Raw genomic sequence first — 18,769 nt, forward strand, 5'->3', positions numbered from 1 at the left:
TTACTCACTTGTTTGATTTAAACGAAAGCAAGCCTAGTTCAAGTTGTCTGAATAAGAGCGCCATGGCCACAAGTGCTACTGAAAAGGTTCAAAGACAGGAACAGCAGCACAAGAGGTTAGACAAGTTGTTGAACCATGTCAGTAACACAGCAATATATTCATCTGAAGTTTGTTGATGTTAGTCTCTGGTCAAAGCAAACCAAATGAGGCTGTAAAGTTGCTAAACACATGGGTGAATGTAAGCAGTATGTGGCAGTTTATTTTTTCACAAGATAAAGGCTCAGATTCTGTGTGGAAACTGCAGTTCCTTCATACAGCAGGAAGGAACGATTAAAAAGCACCAGTATTAGAGCTGGAACATTTGGATTGCCTCTAAACGGCTCTCAACATGGCAGCGCGTGAGCCGGCGGCTCGTAGCTAATGTGCTAGCAGCGCTAACAGTAGAACTACAGCAAACGTGCCGTCAGAGCTGACGTGTTTACCTGAAGGAGAACCAGAGGATGGCGGCGGTGCTTCTCCGACGAAGCTGTCAGTCGGGACATCACCAGCTGTAACTTCTGTTGGGGAGCAGCTAGCCGCGAGCTAACCTGTGGGCAGTGGGCTAACCTGTGGGCTCACGTGCACTAAACGCACGTGCGGTCAGTCCTGCTGTTACAACAGAGCAAGACAGGCAACACACACACAGAGGGAGGACGACTCCGTTCCGTGCCCAGGTAGACATGAGTATCTGGGTAACTTTAGCACAATGAGGCCATGGGATTATGACTTTTATTTCCCATTAATTCAGTCATTTACAAAATAAGGTTTTCTTCCCGTTGACAGCTCATGGCAAACAATCTTTTCTTCAGTTACCTTCCAATCATTTTGAAGGCCAAAACTAAAAATCTAAAAACTACAAAACATCACCTATAAATGACAATAACATGATCAATATGTAAATAAAATAGCTCTTTATTGTGTGGCATAAAAAAACAAAGTCATCGTTTTTAAAGGCCAGCAACAGTGCTTGTATCATGCAACAGAAACACTACAACAGATCTTTACCTCTACTGGGCTCAAAATTTAATGGAGCTCTATCTTTTAAACAAAACCAAAGACGGTATCAAATGAAGCCTCCTATATGGCCTGTGAGGTGAAGACCATTTCCAATTATTACTGTCGCAAATGATTGATCACCAACATCGGGAATGCAAGTAGGTTCTCTGTGAAAGTACAGGAACATTACCAATACTGTTCAACCACAAGAGCTGCACAAAGTGTATCTTGAAGGTAACTAAAAAAAACAAAAAACAAAAAACAATGACCCCCCCCCCCAGTCCAGACTCAACCCCATCCTTCAGGTCAATCACTGCTTCTGCTGCATCGCTTCTTTCCGTGCAGCGTCCTGCAGGAGCTGAGTGTCCACTTCATCTGCAGGCAGCTGGACATACCGGACCACGGAGCCACGGATGAAACAGTTCTTCACAGACAGCTGGGCAAATGGAAAACAAGAATTATTGTTCAGTGTGTTAGGCATGCTGGAAATCAGCTTTTAGCGACACAGAATTTGTCCAATAACATTTTAGCAGATAGCTTCATGAATGTCTCATTTCATGCAACTCTCAAATTCTTAATATAGATCACAAGTTTCGTGAGTGTTTTGTTGAAATCGCCTTCACTTTCATATTTAATCTAGTATAGTAAATATTAATAACAAAAGCCTAACTCAACATATCTAACTATTGAAGTGGTAACCTCTTTATCACAAACTCAGTTTGCACATTTGATAAGGAGATAAAACGCTGAAATGACCATAGAGTATTGTTAATACACACAAAAAGGATGCATTTACTGTTTTGCAGATTACACAATATGCTATCCATAATACAAACTCCTTTTGTATACTGTAATATATTCCTTCTGCATGGATTACATATTCCATACATCAAGGACCTCCATGTCTGTATCTGAGTCACATGAATCCTCACACGCCTCTGTGTTTATTTGGGATTTGAGAAAATACATTTCCTTAGTCCATGTTTTACAGCATCATCTACATCATCAGGTTTATAAACAAGTATGAAGGTGATAAAACAATGTGCAGTTTGTATTTTGAACCGTTAATGGGACGAACACATCGCAGCTCTCAAACAGAACTTCAGGGTTCAGGCAGACATGTCCTGAACGCGGAAATGACCATGAATTACAGGCGACTGACAGCCAAACGTACCATGTGTGGATATTTCTCTGGATCAGTCACACTGATGTCTGTGAGCTTAATGTTCAGGTACTGAAACACACGAGCAGAAAAACGTTACAAGCAGTCAGAACAGTCGGATAGAAAATGGAAATGTTCAATAGCTTCGACTCAACATAAGGAAAATAAATCATAATTCCCCACCTGGTCCACAGAATGAAGCGTTCCACAGATGCTGGAAAGAGATGTGAGGGTTATTATAACATCAGAGACACAGAGGACAGGAGTGGACGGGATGAATCCCTGGTGTCTAAACTGGTGGTGGACAAATGAACAAGGCGTTTTACTGTAATACTACCACAATGCCATTGCATTTAACTGGAGGATGTCTCTGTTCTTCCTACTTTTACCGCAATTAAATCACAACGGTGTTCTGAGTAAACCAAGGAAATAATGTCCTAACTGGTCAATACTAACCTCAGGTCGTTTTTGAGCTCCACCACCACGTCCTTCCCCACAAGCGACTTAAAAAACGAGTAGAAAAGCTGCAACACAAGACATGATGGAGCTAATGTTAGCATCGGGCTAAATGTCGACCACGATACAGGCTGCAGACGTTAGCTAGAAAACTAAAAAACACGGCGAGCTGTGAGTACTTGAACGCCACACCGGCTCTACAAATAACACATTACATTAACTGAAAACAAGTCCACACGTTGAAAGTGATTTCTTACCATTATTGCTGCTGGTTTCTTGTGTGTTGTGCGTCTGGTGTTGATGACGTTTCACCCCGCGTAATATTGCTGCGACGGGCGTCGCGCCTAGGTGACGTTACTGAACAGCTCCACACGAGGGCGCCAGAGATGCGCTCAGTGTTAACGAGTTTTTAGACACGTTGAACTTTAGTACTTGAGGAAGGTTTATTGCAGTTTGTTAAGTGAACGGCGGGACCATAAAGCATTAGAGCATCACCGTGAAACAAAGCATGTAATATAGTCTCTCATAGAGTCATCTGAATAACTCTTTAAGCTGTTTTATCAGTCGGTCTTGTCTGATATCTCTGAAAGTGTTTCTGAGGTCTGCGGGTTCTGTGGAGACCTGCTGGGCTTCTCAGCAAGATTCCAGATTTGCAGACTGGATCATTTGGAGGGAAAAACAGCAGGCCACAGGTCCTGAGGCACAGGATCAACAACTATAGAGGCCTTTGCACCCTTTAGGATTAACTGAACCCAACTTTTTTGGTTTGTGAAACCTTAAAATGAGGCGATGTCGACATGAAACCCATCGGTTACATATGACTATAGCTGAGGACCAAGGTATGTTTTATAGACCTAAGAGTTCAAATTATCCAGTAATTCACAAGACAAACAGCAAAGCTTGAAGGGATGTCTGAAATAAATGAAATTATTATATACATTTTTATGGAATAATTGCAAATGATCCCTGTCATTTTTCCTTTGACCCCTTGGAGGGTCCCGACCCCCTCGTTGGAAACCACTTGAACTCGATATCCTTCTGGGAAGAGAACTGCTTAACATGTGCCCAACACAAGCTCCCCAGTCCCTTGGAGGTGTCATGATTGGGCTCCCAATGATAAGGCTAAAGACACAGTCATGGTCATTTGATGACATTTAAAAAAATAAATAAATCATGAAATAGTGTGCAGGATAAATAGTATTGTAGGAGTCGATGATGCCTGTGCTACCATTAAGGTAGGATGTCCTCTATGATTTAGTATTTCATCTGGATGATTTAGGATATTCACTGTGCATGCAGTTCGTCCAGGCAACAGCAGATGGAAGCAAAGGATTGCAGCACTAGATTGGTCTCTGCTGCAGACTTTAACAGGTCTTTATTTACAGTTTCACATGCAAAGATTGTCGTGACATGAGGCTGTGATAACCATCTAAACTAACAAACTCATGGCAAACCGTTTAATGTACAAGACAATACTGTGCGGTAAAAATTAGTGAACATGCGTTAAAACTCTCCCTGAAATGTAACAGAGTTATTCATAGGCAGAGTTTAATTTCAAACCTACTTTTTAATAAGAGCTTAGCAGAGATGAAGTCTGAAAATATCTGACCTAATGTTTAGATCACTTTAAACATTGACATTTTTGCTTTCATGCCAAGAATTACATGAGAAGATCAATACCATGCTCATATAATTGGTGAAATATGAAGCTATAGCTGAGAGACGTTTAGCTTAGCGTAGCATTAAGACTACAAAGAGTAGGGAACTGCTAGCCCGGCTCTGTCCAACAGTGTTAAACATGGTAATTCATGAGATTTGAAGGTGCTTGTTGCAACTTTTTTGTCCTTTGCCCAGAGCCGGGCTGCCGTTTCCAGTCTTCATGCTAAGCTAAGCTAAGCTACCTAGCTGCAACGTCATATTTAGCATACAGACATGAAAGTGGTAGTGCTTTTCTCATCTAACTCGCAGCATCCGAGTTAATTAGCTAGATTTCATTCACCAATGAATAGTTGTGCCCACGGGTGAAACATGCGAGGGCGAGTGACTGTATTTCATGTTTCCAATCATGCAGAAGCCGGACTATGTGCGGACCATCACTGCAGCCTTGTCACTTCACAGAACGGCCCATCTTGGGAAATTCAGGATTCACTACAGAAAGACAAAAAGATGCATCATGGGTAATTAAAGACAGACAGGTTTTGCCAGAAGAAAAAATGAGTTTTCCTTACTCTCTTTGTGAGGCTGTGGCTGACCAGGTCTTGCTGGTGGTCTCTGTTTGATGGGAAGTTCGGAGCTGTCTCTGTAGTCTCTGGGGATCTGGGGCTCCGGTACGGTTGGCCGGGACTTGGAAGGTAAAGGGGGCCGGTTGGGTGCCAGCCCCCCTTCCGAGCGCGACGGCACCACTGGTTTCTTGAGCACTGAGGGAAGTGAGGTGCCCGGGGCTGGAGGCTGAGGTTTGGTCTCCGTGTAGGTGAAGGAGCGGATGCGTGGGGTGGGCAGCGGGGGGCGATCACAGTCGCCGTCTGCTGGTTTGCAGGTTGTGAAGGTGGGGTCTAGAAGCGTGAGGAGGTCCTTCTGCAGGGGGTCGAGGTCCTTGCACCGTGATTTTCCCATTGAACCATATAAGGGATTGTCAAACATCTCTGTTACCTTTTCATCCTCGCCCCTAGTAAATAAGGGACCAGATTCAGTTTCACGTCCTCCTGAATCACATCAACTACACAGAGGCTAAGTCCCACTCAACAAACTGACACTTTGACTGACACAAATATCTTTTAAATTGGCAAATATCATATGTGGAGTTCATTATACAATTTAAATAATGGAAATAAAATAGTATTTGTCTCTACTGGACATTTTCTATGTAGCCACTTTTGGCTTGTATTCATCCAATCACACACTACTGGAAATGTGGTTGCAGAAACACCTGGTGGAGAACTTTCTTGTTTCTAGACTGAGTTTCAGTGAGTCATGTGAAGTGAGACGGCACTTACGTGGGGTTTAGTTGTTTCCCTGTGGGACTGCGTGTGCCCACATCATAACCACACTTCTTGGTGTCTTTACACCCTTGTCCGGCGATTGGCAGAGTTTTTGGTGGCATGCTGTAACTCCACCCTAAATCGATCACATTGCCACTTTTGAACGACACTCCAGCATAACTGGGGTTAGAAATATCAAGTGAATGGTTGACGGAAAACCTGTTAACCACAAGACAGAAAACATCACAACCTGGAACTCATGTTTGACATGTTTTGAAGTTAAGCAGAAAAAAACGTCTTACTTGTTTGCGTCGCCACCTTTGCCTTTTGAGGTGCAAGTGTCATCCTTTTCAACTTTGATGAAATCTGAAAGCAGAGAAGAAATATTGATGCTGCAGGAACTGAAGTGGAAGTAACTTAATACGTAGGTCCTGAGCTGGTTTCCACACTCACCGTATAGCTTCTCAGTGGACTTGCCCTCGGAGGTGCGCAACTGGATGCCGCCTGTCAACGTGCCCGTCTTCTCTCCGTGGTGAGTCAGCGTGATCTGAAACTCTGTGTAGGAGAACTGGGCAGCTCGCAGAGCAACACAACCGCCCCCTTTGGGAATAAGACACCAGCTAAATGTTAATACCGCTCAGCTCATGCATCTGCATTACACACCGCGTGTGGGTTCATTACCGTACGACTCGTCACAGTCTATTGACTTCACACAGATGAGGATGTGCTGGTCCAAAAGGTACTCTCGATCCGAGATGATGGGCGTGAGCTGAGCAGACAGAGAGGAAAACAAATGATGATTACTTACCAGAACTAGTCATGTTCCACTCTGACGGCTCCTTCCTCATTTACCTCGATTTGGTTGCGAAACCAAACTTTTATTGAGCCGTTTGAGTGCTCTGTGTTCTCTCCCTCAGAAGTCTTGACTGTACCTGTAGACATTTAGGGAAATATTTAGTGTGATCCTCAACCCAGCTTAAAGCAGAATCTAATGTGAAGCGGTCGGATGGGACGATACAGGATTTTATCGAGGATCATGATGAAAAACACTCACAATAAGTTGACTGTGGTGAATTTATATTAATGGGATAATCTTGAATATTAACACTAGTGACTTGAGAAGCTCACTATCATGGTTGAGATGTGAAAAATAGAGTCTGATAAAAACATTCTTTATTCTTTATTTATGTAGGGTGTCCTTATGATGTATTATCACCTTGTTGAACATTTGGCTGGTTTTCACTGAAAAACGAAAGTGTGACGAAAGAAAATGATTTGTTTCCTAACAAAATGTAACGTCATATTTTTTATATATTTTGATTTTTTATGGGGATAATAACAGGCCAGGATAATCGTATATAAGATATTCATATCGCCCCATGCCTAGCGGTGTCATACGTACTCCCCAAGCAGCTGGAATAGTATTCAATGAAGAACTTGGTCTTTGATTTTGTCAGCAAGGTGGCCATGCAGTTCATGATCTGTATCCCACCTTGAGGTTCACTGTTTGGATCTGAAAATATATATAAAAAATAAATACAACATCATCATTTTGGAACGGATAACATGAAGTCATCTGCAGAAGGCCGTAGATGGTGATCGTACCTTGCTTGGACACAAACTGTGAGGCTACTCCGACTTCAAATGAGGCGAATAATGGTGAGTGGTCACTTGTCATGATGTCATTGGTGCAACCTGCAAGTTGGAAAGTTTGGCTGAATGAGTCGGTCTCACTAAACACATGGGTGAAGTTGTGCTACTCATGACAACTAAACTGATCTTCATGTGTGAAATTGGTGGAGTGCCCCTTTAAAAACACATCACAGACAGTAAAACATTATGGGTCCATACTTTCCAAATAATTCCTTCATAAGTTCCTTGGAAGTTTATGAAAAACAATGTAATTTGGTACTAATTATGGGGGAAATTTGAATTTCCCTTCTAAAAATAATCTCTATTAGACAAATCAAAGTGATATGAGGTTGTGATGATGGGAAAGACCACAATGTAAGTGAATGAAGCTGGATAAATAATGCTTAGCCTATAGTTATACTGTTTATATACTGTTTACTGTTTATTTATTTTCTGTCTTTGTCTCCGTTTTATTTATCTACCTGGCATGTATTTTTTTTAACTTTTACTCACATTTATGCTGATGTTGCTCTTGTTGTCAACTTGTTGAAAAGCAATTAAAAAACTGAATTATAAAAAAGCTGTTTAACACAGTTTCTATTTTCTGTTTAATTCATACCAAAATACATAGTTCTTTGTAGATCCCCTCCAAAGCATCGTAGGGAATTATTTAGAAAGTATGTACCCCACGAAATAAAGCACTACAAAAAAACAAATACTAATTCTGAATTACTCACCATATGCTTGGCAGACAACATGAACCAGAGGATATGACTTCCGCAGGACACGGTCACACCATGAGGGCAAATTGTATTTTGTCTGTCATCACACATACATAAGTAGCGACTATAATAACAGGTTTCACAGAGCAGTTTGAAAAGCAGCTGGGAGGTAGAAACATGATCAAACATTATTGCTGCTATGGATCAATCAGGGGATCAAACTTCACAAGGTTCCACATGTCTAAGAGATATTTGTTAGATTGATCCTGATGCTTGTAGGAGTTGTATCATACATTTTCTATGAGCCTCAACAGACCTTCTTCACATGGAGGACTTAAAGCAAAACCCATGTTCTGGTGTAGCTAAGAGTTGTGTTCAATGCTGTAGTTGCTTTTAGTGTTTCTGCACTCTGGATCATGAGAGGAGCCAAACAGGGAAAAGACATCTGACTAAACACAAGCTTACCCCCGTGGCTTTGGCCTTCGTGTAGGCATACTTGTCTCGCGTGTCTCTTTCAAAGCGATACGTGGGTGCAAACGTGATTTCCTCTTCATCTACAATCAGAATAAAATGCCTGTTAAGAAGACGTGTTTTTGTTTGTGTGGCATGCTGACCATGAATGAATGGACAGAGTTGAGTGGCTATAGATAATCACATAGAGCAAAATCATGCGGTACGTTTGTATTGATCTCTATTCTTCGTGTGTCTGAGGCTCACCGAAATGCAGGAAGACTCGTCCATCATTCCTCTCCATGTTGAGCTGGTCTTTACTGAGGAGTTCCGGGTACTGCTGCTGTTTGATCTTTGTCACAATGTACTCGGCTTCCTGTGAAGGGAAACAGTGCAAAGTAGTGACTTTTCCTGCCTAAAAGTGTTAGCAGCTGAGAGCTCAGGCACCTGACAACCAGCATGCTCTTTCATGCACCACTCACTGAATTACAGCACCACAGTAGTTGCACTTCATTTCTTAAAATCTACATTAAAAAGTTATATATTTGTCAATCTGCGGGTTATTCGGGAGGATTAATAACCATAGAAGCTCAGCTTTTCATTCCAAGACAAAAACATACAGGAAGCTACGTAACATCACATTACATTATTTTGTTGTGTCATTTCTGTACAGCAAACTGCATTCAACAATGCTTACTGTAGATGGGAATTCAACACGGTAGTTCAAATCACCGAGCCAGAAGAGGTGGGTGAACCGATGTGTGATGTCAAACGGATTGAGCTTTTTATCTCCCAGATTCAGGAATCGCAGAATGTTGAAGTAGTTTTGGTTTCGCCTGCAATTAGATAAACTCATTTTTACAACGTTTAGTGAGATAATAAATCAAGTGAGAAGTAGGGTAATTTTCTCATAGACTTTCATGCAATTAGACGTCCTTTTGCAACCAGAGGAGTCGCCCCCTGATGGTCAGCAGAGAGAATGCAAGTTGGCTTCACTTTTCAGAACTGGAGATTGCTGCCTCCGGCAAACTAACAAATAATGAGGAGCCCAGATGAGCCTAACCATTTTTTAATCAACTAATCTCTTCTATCACCTTGACTGTGACAGCTCGATAGTCTGAGGATAATGTTTCGAGAGATTTGAGAGAGTTAATCAAACTGAAACTGTAAAAGTGGTGAATCTGCACTTGAAAGTACATCCATGGTTCTATCCAAAACAATGTTACTTATACATTCAACATGGCTGGCTTTGTTAAAAATGTCGTCTGCGCCTCACCTGAGCTTCTTCTCACTTCCAGAGGTCAGGTGACTGTTGACAAAGCCAAATGATGTACCGTTGAACATGAAGGACACTCCCACTGCTCCCTTGTTTCCTACATGACAAACATCACAGTGATTAGTGAGGGGTAATTACTCAAGAAACTTTTATGACAGATCATGAAACGCTTACCCAGAGTGTTGGCGATCCCCGTCTTCACACTGTCGGAAAAAACGTGGGAGATCCTGTTTTCGTGCTCAGGCTTGGCCAGAACCACAATGCGTATGTTCCACAGAGTGTGGATCGCCACCTGGATGTTAGAAGATGACATGACGCATCACTGCTCTGCACCTGCATTCAGTTGGAGCTCTGTTACTTTGTCACAGTCACCTACTTGTTTGAAGCTGATGTTTGTGATTTTTCTCAGGACACCTTTCACCGTTTCTGACCACTCCCTCTCGCCCAAAGGATCCTCCTGAGTCCCAATGATGTAAAAATCATGCGGGATGTGATCGGCCGTGTCGTCTTGTGTCTTCCCTTGGCCTTTACACTGAAACCAGGAGTCAATGTTGTGGGGAGGACCTGCGTTTCCTGTGGGTTTATGGAGAAACATTTCACACTAAACGTAGATTGTAAGACATTCATTCAAATATTGTAAGATGTTAATATAGTTACCCATGTTCCAGGTGCCAACAAACACTGTGATCATGTCTGGTTCAGGCTTTTCAGAGTGTTTGTTTTTCATTTGTTGAAGAAGTTGGCAAAACCCCTCCCTTTTCTGGTGAGACAAATTATTTTTATTATATTTTTGTGAACCTCATGAATTACATGTGACTGAAACCTTAAAGCCCCTGAAAATATGTTTTTTCAATCAGTCTATTTCTATGAGCAACAGGCACGTACGTGAACACACTATTTTCTGCCAGCGTTAGAACAGTTTTGCTTATTTCATGTAAGATTCATGTATTTGTGTTCTTCTTACTGGTTTGAACTGGGCAGGATCATTTGGAGAAAAAAGATAATGTCACATACTCATCATTTAGGATTTAGCAACACATGATGCTAATAAAATACCACTATCAAACAAATACGATCAATGATATTTAATGTTATAGATACATTCTTTATTAAAAAAAAGGTAAATCTGAACCAAACCAACTGATTAGATGTTTTCTTTTTACCTTTGCGTCATCAAACACAAACTCTTTACGCACAATCCTCTCTTTCTCAGACTCTGCCACGATGACGAGTTTGGCGTGCATTTTCTGGGATTTCACCAACTGCAGGACTAAAACATAACACAAACATAAGAGTCTACAGCAGTTGTTGAACTATATTGTGCTAAATTGAGCATGCTAACTTCATCATGCTTGATTGAGCGTGCTTACTTCAGCAAGCTAACTTCAGCATGCTAACTTCAGAATGCTCATTCCAGGAGGCTCACTTCAGCATGCTAACTTCAGCCTGCTAACTCCAGCAAGCTAACTTCAGCATGCTAAATTTGGCATGCTAACTCCAGCAAGCTAACTTCAGCATGCTAAATTTGGCATGCTAACTTCAGCATGCTAATATAAGTAAGCTAACTTCAGCATGCTAACTCCGGGATGCCCATTTCCGCATGCTAACTTCAGCTAACACGCTCACAATGACAATGAACATGCTGATGATGCACGTAAAATGTTTACCATGGTCACCATAACTCATGAATGTCTGTACCAAACGATATTGCAATAGAACTTCAAGACATTTCACTTCAAACCAAAGTTGTCAACATCATGGAGCGCTAGAGGAAAAGTCAGGGGATCGCCAAAATCAGTTGGATCATCCAATAGGGACCATGATTGACCATGACCATGGCAATCCATCCAATAACTATTGAGATATTTCAGTGTGGACTGACCAACTGACATACCAACCGATGCTACAGCAGCATTGCTAGAAATACAAAGGAATGAGGTTAGAGAGCAATGGGATTTTTTACTTTTATTGTGCACAAAGTATTTATCTTCAGGCCCATCTTTTGATTTCTTGAGATAAAGCTTTCCACTTTCAACATCTACTTTCAGGAACATCTTCGTGGGAATACCCAGAGATTCTTGTTTGACCTGCAAGTGAAAGAGGAAACAGGTCAAATAAACTCCAAACCTACAGACATCTCACATCATTTAATTCTCCTGGCTAGTTGTATAGACACTACTTTAGAGAAGCACCTCAAATGTAACAAGCGGTATGATAGATTTCCTGTGACCACCTTCATATCCAACAGACTCAATCATAGAGCTTTTAGCCTGAAAAAAAGAAACAGAGAAGTGCTGTGTCACCTCTAACTTATTTGTTCGTCATTTACCAAAATAGTTCATGGGCAGTCGGTAAACACGAGCCACGTTACCTTATCTTCTATTGAGTAGAGCAGTTTTGTCAGTTGCTCAAGCCTACAGGATACAGCTTTATCTGAATCGCCAGAAATCTGAGAATAAAAGTAAATAATGATGATATGGATACATGATGATATGGATATTTTTGTATGAGTTCATAATGCTGTAAAGGATCAATGGTGCCACCCACTTGTTTTGGAAACTGTCCAATCCCTTGCGAGACCTGTTGGTCTATGGCTCGATGAAAGATCTCCAGGACTGGCAAGATACGGGAAATTTCGCTGTCTCACAAAAAAAGGTCAGAGTATGGTTAAGTCAGCCCTATACATTGTAATTGATATATAATATTATGTTGGCTGATAACTGTACCTGTTTAAATTCTTGCAGATTGACATTGTTAGCTTCTTTAGCCCGGGGAGGTTAGAAGAACCGTTTTGTACTTGTTCAGCATCCAAGCAGATTGAGGTCCTGAAGTATTCTTGAATAGCCATTTTATGTTCCTCTGATATTCTGGAAATGTGCAACATGGGAACACTATTATCTCATCACAGAGTGCTGCAGGAATGAGTCCCCAAACCCAGAAGTGAGTCAGCATTTTTGCACTTTTGGTTCCCTCATCTTGAGGGTGTTTTGAATGGGTTTTTAATTTGATGCTTAGATGTTAACACACACGTAACAGATTGTAACACTTTTTTCTATGCTAAGTGGCTAGATGAGACTACAGGGGTTGTGTAGTTCCATATAATATATAACGTTAGCTTTTTACTTCTGGCGATTGCATTAATGCTTCAAAGCTTATAAAAGTGCAGCTCGTTTAGGAAGATTATTTTGCTGAACAAAACATAAGTATCATAAACTGCAGGACTCTAAAATCCAATGGAAAAATCCTATTACTTTTTTTTCAAGGGAACCAGTGTAAGGAGCCAGTAACTAGTGTGGTTGGCCTACAAAAATACGTCATCCTCTTTACATTTTTAAGTGGGTTTAAAATACGCAATTCTCTGACTGAGGGGCATAATAGTAAGTACAAATTATGCAAATGTGACCATACGTGGACAAGTCCATATGCTGCAGTCTAGTCAGGTAGAGCTCTGATAAGGACTTGCAGGGCTGTTCAGAACACTTGGGGTCGATGTCTTTCTCGTTGGCTGGGAAGGTCCTGGGTGGAAGCTGCGGTGGAAGATTATTGGATTCTGCAGGAGAGAGACGTACCGTGTGGGATGTTTAGGAATTTTAAAAACTTTGACGGGAACATTTTGACATTGTAGCCACTATTCAGGTGAAGTGAAGTTGTTTGACCTTGATCCTCGTCTACCTCCTCCTCCCTCTGAACAGGGTACTGCAGATGTGTGATCAGACCCATGTTGTGACTGTGATATGCCTCCACCAGCTCAGGCAGCATAGAGAAGAACCTGATAGGAACTCCCTCAGATGCCTGAGAAGCAGATCACAACAGATTAGACATAATTGTCCTTAAATGTCAGCAGAACTGAAATGTCATGTGGTGCTGTTGTTTTCTGAATGACCTTTGTATTTTTTTTTATGCCGCAGGTGACATCTTTCAGTTTTACTTCCCATTCGATGTCAGATATGTCTACTTGCCGCCTGTGCCTTCCTCCAGCAGGCAACAGCTGCGTTCATGTTATCAGCGAAGTTTCAAAAGGTTTAAAGGCTTTTTGACATTATCTTTTTGATCATTGATTTTTCATCTGGTTTCAAGCACACAATCGTTTGACTTGTTTTATGGCACAAGCATGCTGCATCATTGATTGTACACAAGATTTATTAGTTGGATGGTACAAATTACAAATAATTCCTACTAAATACTTTGATATGCACATTTTTGCCTTTACCTGCAGCCTATTTGAGGAGGCGATAGGGCTGACATTTAAAATTATGCCCCCATGAGTTTACTTATGTAAATGATTTATTATTACCGTAGCTGGACAGAACTCTTGAACATGCTGGTATTTTATATTACTGCTAGTAACGTGTTACTTTTGACCACTTTTTGACCACATGTTAGTAATGTTGACGCTTGAATCTGATAATACAGTTTTCATGTTTGTTCATTCAACAGAACAGAAAAGAAAAAAAAACAGGCCCATTGCAGTGGCAGATGTACGTGTTCCAATAATATCCCACTTTGTCTTTAATTCTACGCTGATGATACTCTATTACTTCTGCATTAACTCACAAGCACCAACTGCTTTCACTTCCTCCAGGTGGCTGTTAATATTCGATTTTTGTTTGCAATGTGGTTCTATACTAGCGGCAACAAACAAGATATCAAGCCAATATAAAGCATTCTTGTATCTGCAGGTTAAAGTAACCTTTGCTTTTATTGTTTCCAACAAGCTTACTGTACTTTTCTAAGTTCCTGCCTCAGCCAGAAGTCTTCCTCATTCCTCTAGAGTCACCCTGCACCAGTCACTAATCACTTTTAAATGATAAGTTTTCAGTAAACACGCATCAGCACTTTATAAAATGATAAATGTCAATATTAACAGAACCACTGCATTTGTGACATTAAAGCTCTTGGCAGTTGAAAGTGGGTTGGATGTGTGCATGACAGAATTGTGATTGTACAGGAAGTTTTACACATTGAGAGACGTCAGCAGTAGCTTTGTCAGCCATGTAACTCAATAGTCATTGATAGATAATATTGAACTGAGCATCAGCTGTGGTTTGGAGTTATTGTGATTGAGTCAAGAACAAGACTAACAAAGTCTAATTCTAGCGGCTCTGTGAGGCTGCGGGGTTCTGAGCTCAATGCTAATGTTAGCATGCTCACAAGGACAACATCACCCTGTTTATGCCAAGCAGGTATTAATTGAGTGTGTTGGCATGCTAACAGTTGCAGTAAACACAAAGTACACCTGAGGCTGATAGGAATGTCATTTGTTTTCGCAGCCCATTTGGTCATAAATCGGTAAGTACCAGACCCAGTTAAATTCGGGTAAAAAGTGAGTCCTATAGACATTATTTTGGTGTCTATTAGACGTACATATGTTGTCGTTCAATAGCTGTCTGATTGATGGCTGGGCTTGGGCTTTGGTTAGACATCTACAAAACTGACAGCCCAGATTTAGCCGTGGTTTAGTCTAGACATTAGGTCTGCATTGGGCTACAAGGAAACGGGTGGGTGTAACAAATAAATGCATAATTATAGGTTACAGAATGTTTTAAATTAGGTTTCAACTAAGTAGATGTCGCTTTTAAAAAAAATAGCTGCATACCAGCATTTATTTATGATATTGAACCCTGTAAATATTCAACAACAAAAAGTCCACGACCATAATAATTCACCTGACTTTGGCTTGTGTCAAACAGTCAACCCACCTGGACAGAGAGCTTCTTATCCTCATTTGGCAGGATTCTGTATGTGTACACACAGTTCTGGTATCTGTGGTTGGAATAATGAAATGCAAATGTCTATCATTTTGGAATATGACATAAGCTGTAAGGTGAAGAAGCATGCTGGCTGGTGTGTGTTTGGGCAGCATTTAAAATGAAGCGTCCCATCTGAGCGCTAGCAGCACAGTAGCCAAATAAAGAGGAACTAGTATTGCATTTGCAGTGTGCATGTGCAAGTATTACACTTTCAGGAGACATTTTAACTTTTAACCCTGGTATATTAAACAAGCCCAAACTGATTAATTTGTTTAAACTTTAACTCAATGCACAAAACAGCCATGTCATGTTTTACTTCCATTATTAAAGATCACACACATTTTTTGTGTTATTGTTTTAACAAGGAACAAGAATCATTGTACACTTCATGAAATCAAATGAAAAGCACAATAGTTAGACAGAGGTGAAGTCTACTTACAGGACACAGAGGGCATATGCTCCCTGTATGGACTCACTGGCCCGGATAAGGAAGCTTCCATCTCTCCCTGCTTTGGAAAGTAGATCCTCAGCTTTGGATCGAGTTATAGTACCATGGCACCAAGGTTGATAACTTGGCATCTTTCTCACCCAAGAGTTTAATAGTTTTGCATCCGCTCTCAAACTATATTCCAGCAAACCAAAGTAGACTCAGTTTTTCTTCCTGGCTATTTTCATCTTTTCATGGTGCGCACTTTCAAGTCCTTTCGTTCAATTGTTCATCCTCTGCCTCCGAAAGCTGTAAAAGGAAGCTGCTACTAGCTCGGCTCTGAACTTCCTCATTCGAAAAGTTAAGAGAGGAGGGCCGTGGTTCCTCTGCTCTGCCTGTTATATGACAGCTCTGCAGAGCTGTAAATGGAAATAGACACTTTCGCTTGCTGACTAAAACTCTTTATCACATTACTTTAATGGTAGTTACTGTCCCTCTTTAGTTTGTGCATACCTTCTTGTCAATGTGAACTGTATAGAACAGAAAAAATTTGTTGAAAGTTGTGTTAAAAGAAGTGAAAAGGGGAAGTAACAATAAAAGTATTATTCCTGCTTGTTATGGTAAAAGCATTTACTGATAAATCTGCTTGTGCAAAGCATTTAAAACATCATTTGGTTCCAAGATGCATTTCTTAAAAGCTCAAATCACCTTTGACCTAGAATAAAACAAGTGCTTGTATCCAGCCAGAAGACCCCTCTGTCTTGGTCTGACGTCTAACCGCTTGATCGTCTTGGAAATGCAAGTTAAGTGTGGCTTGCCATGTTCATGTGATGGACAGGAAGTCTTGCAGAAATAAGAGGAGGAAAATAAGCTGCTCACAAACCACAACATGGGTCACATGATACAAAAAGAGAAGTACACAGTGACAAGTCACTGCAGCCTCGAAGGTTTCTGTCCTGCGCTCAAAATAGGTTTTCCACTTTCACAAAGAACAGCTCAAAGATTCAGATATGAAGCGACAGTATAGAGAAGACACATCATCTCAGGCACAGAGGACGTGAAATCATATTTTTACTGAGTTATTATTCACAACTTGAAGTTGTACATTTAGAACACATCTTACTGAGCGGTGTGAGTCATGTATTTCTGTCTCAAACAGCACTTCTTCTGCAGATCACTGACTCACAGTAAAACAGGATTAATAGTTTGCAATAGTGCAATATTATTGGAATGTGGAGAAAACAAAATACTTAAATGCATTAAGTAAGGGAGCTGGATAATGAAGAATATATGTACAATGAAGATTTGTCTGGCAAAAGGAAAGTAAACATGGTACCAGTGTCTTCCAACAATTTAAAAAAGTAGTCAAAAATACACTTTAAATGGGTTTAAAATACATGTGATATCATACAAAACCAAACATCTACAGCCATGCTAGCAGCTCTGAGAGGCTGCACTAATGCACAGTAGTGCTTTGAGCATCTCCCTGCTCGACGATGCGACACGCTGATGTTTGGCAGGTAAAATGTTAACCACGTTCATCATCTTAGCTTCAGGTGTCGGCATGCTAACATTGCTAATTATCACTCAAAGCAAAGTAGATGGGAACATCATTAGTTCGGCAGGCTTTGGTGTAAACAATTGCGATTCATTCTGAGGGGAACATGAATGCCGCTACCAACACCGATTTCAGTTTGGACCAAACTGGTGGTTAACGTTGCAGCTGGATTCTCGATTCTCTGAAATTCATCTTCCCGGGCATCAATAAAGTTTTAAGGAACAGTGGTAGATGTGTGACGCGACATGGAGAGGGACCGGTTCCCTTTGTAAAGAACAATGGCGGCTCCTAAAGGGGCTAGCGTTGATGCTACAAAAGCATCAGTTATATTAAAACTGACGAGTGTGACTTCTTTGAAAGAGCGAAGAGCGTCACTGAAGGCTTTTCTCAATGATGTTGATCTCAAAGATGTTTTCGTTCTTCTCCCTACTCCTCTCCCATTCGCCGGTGATAGACAGATGGTTCAGCCAATCACATGGTTCTGTGTAACAAACCGTCTGGAGCATCAAATTTAATTTAAGTTTAACCCCTGACAGAGCATACCGCCATCACCGCTACTAATGTGGCTAAAAACAATAATTCATTACAGTGACAGAATGGGCCCATCCTAGCTGTTACATACCATCCACACAATCTTAGTTTACGTTGTAGCATGCAAATATTTGCTAATTTACAAGATTTGATCATAAACCAACGTACTGAAAACATCGGGACCTCCTGGTGGCGCTACAGAAAAGGTCGGGATCGTCAAAGATATTACAATTCATCCTCTTGTGATTTGGATCTGTGATCTCATGGCAACGATATAAAGGTTGTTGAGATAGTTCAGTCTGTATGAAGTGGCGGACCAGCTGACCAACTGACAGACAGTGCCACCCAGAGCCGCCGTGCTAGCATGGCTAAGAAAAGAAAATATTAAAAGCTAAAAAGTATTTATCACATTTGGCATAGGATACAAAACAGTAGAATACATTAAAAGTTGACTATGTACACATTTGTTCATTTGGTGTTTAACACAATAATAAGAACCTTGTGGAAACAGACTGAGCAACTTCATTCTCATCGAGGTTGCACCAGCTGGAGCCTCATAGTCTCACAGACTTGATGGCGAGGGCTAGTGTTTGAGGGTTCTCTGGGGATCATATGCACACTCATCGCAGCTTGGCAACTCTGCAGACTTTACTAAGCAGATAATCCCCAATCAATGGAGATGACGGTGGATTGAAAGCAACTTCCAAATATGTTGATTTGGTCTAAAATTACCATTTTGATTTAAAACTGGGAGTGATTATCTTCAATTTATTATGTCACATATGGAATATG

At 41.0% G+C, this 18,769-nt stretch overlaps 2 protein-coding genes across 2 annotated transcripts; both read right to left on the reverse strand.

The window, feature by feature from the left end:
• Positions 1–927: 927 nt before the first annotated feature.
• smx5 lies at positions 928–2,997 on the reverse strand. The gene is made up of 5 exons (XM_084011379.1): positions 2,911–2,997; positions 2,654–2,721; positions 2,381–2,411; positions 2,210–2,269; positions 928–1,471 (listed from the first exon to the last, which is right to left on the reverse strand). Exons 1-5 carry the CDS (start codon positions 2,911–2,913, stop codon positions 1,346–1,348), a joined length of 288 nt encoding a protein of 95 aa, XP_083867505.1. The 5' UTR covers positions 2,914–2,997; the 3' UTR covers positions 928–1,345.
• A 1,005-nt stretch (positions 2,998–4,002) lies between these two features.
• Positions 4,003–16,217, reverse strand: inpp5d (inositol polyphosphate-5-phosphatase D). The gene is made up of 27 exons (XM_084012083.1): positions 15,901–16,217; positions 15,411–15,474; positions 13,368–13,503; positions 13,120–13,261; positions 12,438–12,578; positions 12,259–12,349; positions 12,083–12,160; positions 11,904–11,981; positions 11,675–11,798; positions 10,875–10,981; positions 10,369–10,471; positions 10,088–10,284; positions 9,886–10,003; positions 9,712–9,808; positions 9,133–9,271; positions 8,703–8,811; positions 8,451–8,539; positions 8,001–8,082; positions 7,237–7,326; positions 7,034–7,144; positions 6,484–6,563; positions 6,313–6,400; positions 6,085–6,231; positions 5,934–5,997; positions 5,647–5,850; positions 4,882–5,318; positions 4,003–4,801 (listed from the first exon to the last, which is right to left on the reverse strand). Exons 1-27 carry the CDS (start codon positions 16,038–16,040, stop codon positions 4,761–4,763), a joined length of 3,297 nt encoding a protein of 1,098 aa, XP_083868209.1. The 5' UTR covers positions 16,041–16,217; the 3' UTR covers positions 4,003–4,760.
• Between the last annotated feature and the right edge of the window lie 2,552 nt (positions 16,218–18,769).

This window comes from Eutrigla gurnardus (genome assembly GCF_963514095.1).
Source record: "Eutrigla gurnardus genome assembly, chromosome: 6".
Classification (NCBI taxonomy): Eukaryota; Metazoa; Chordata; class Actinopteri; order Perciformes; family Triglidae; genus Eutrigla; species Eutrigla gurnardus.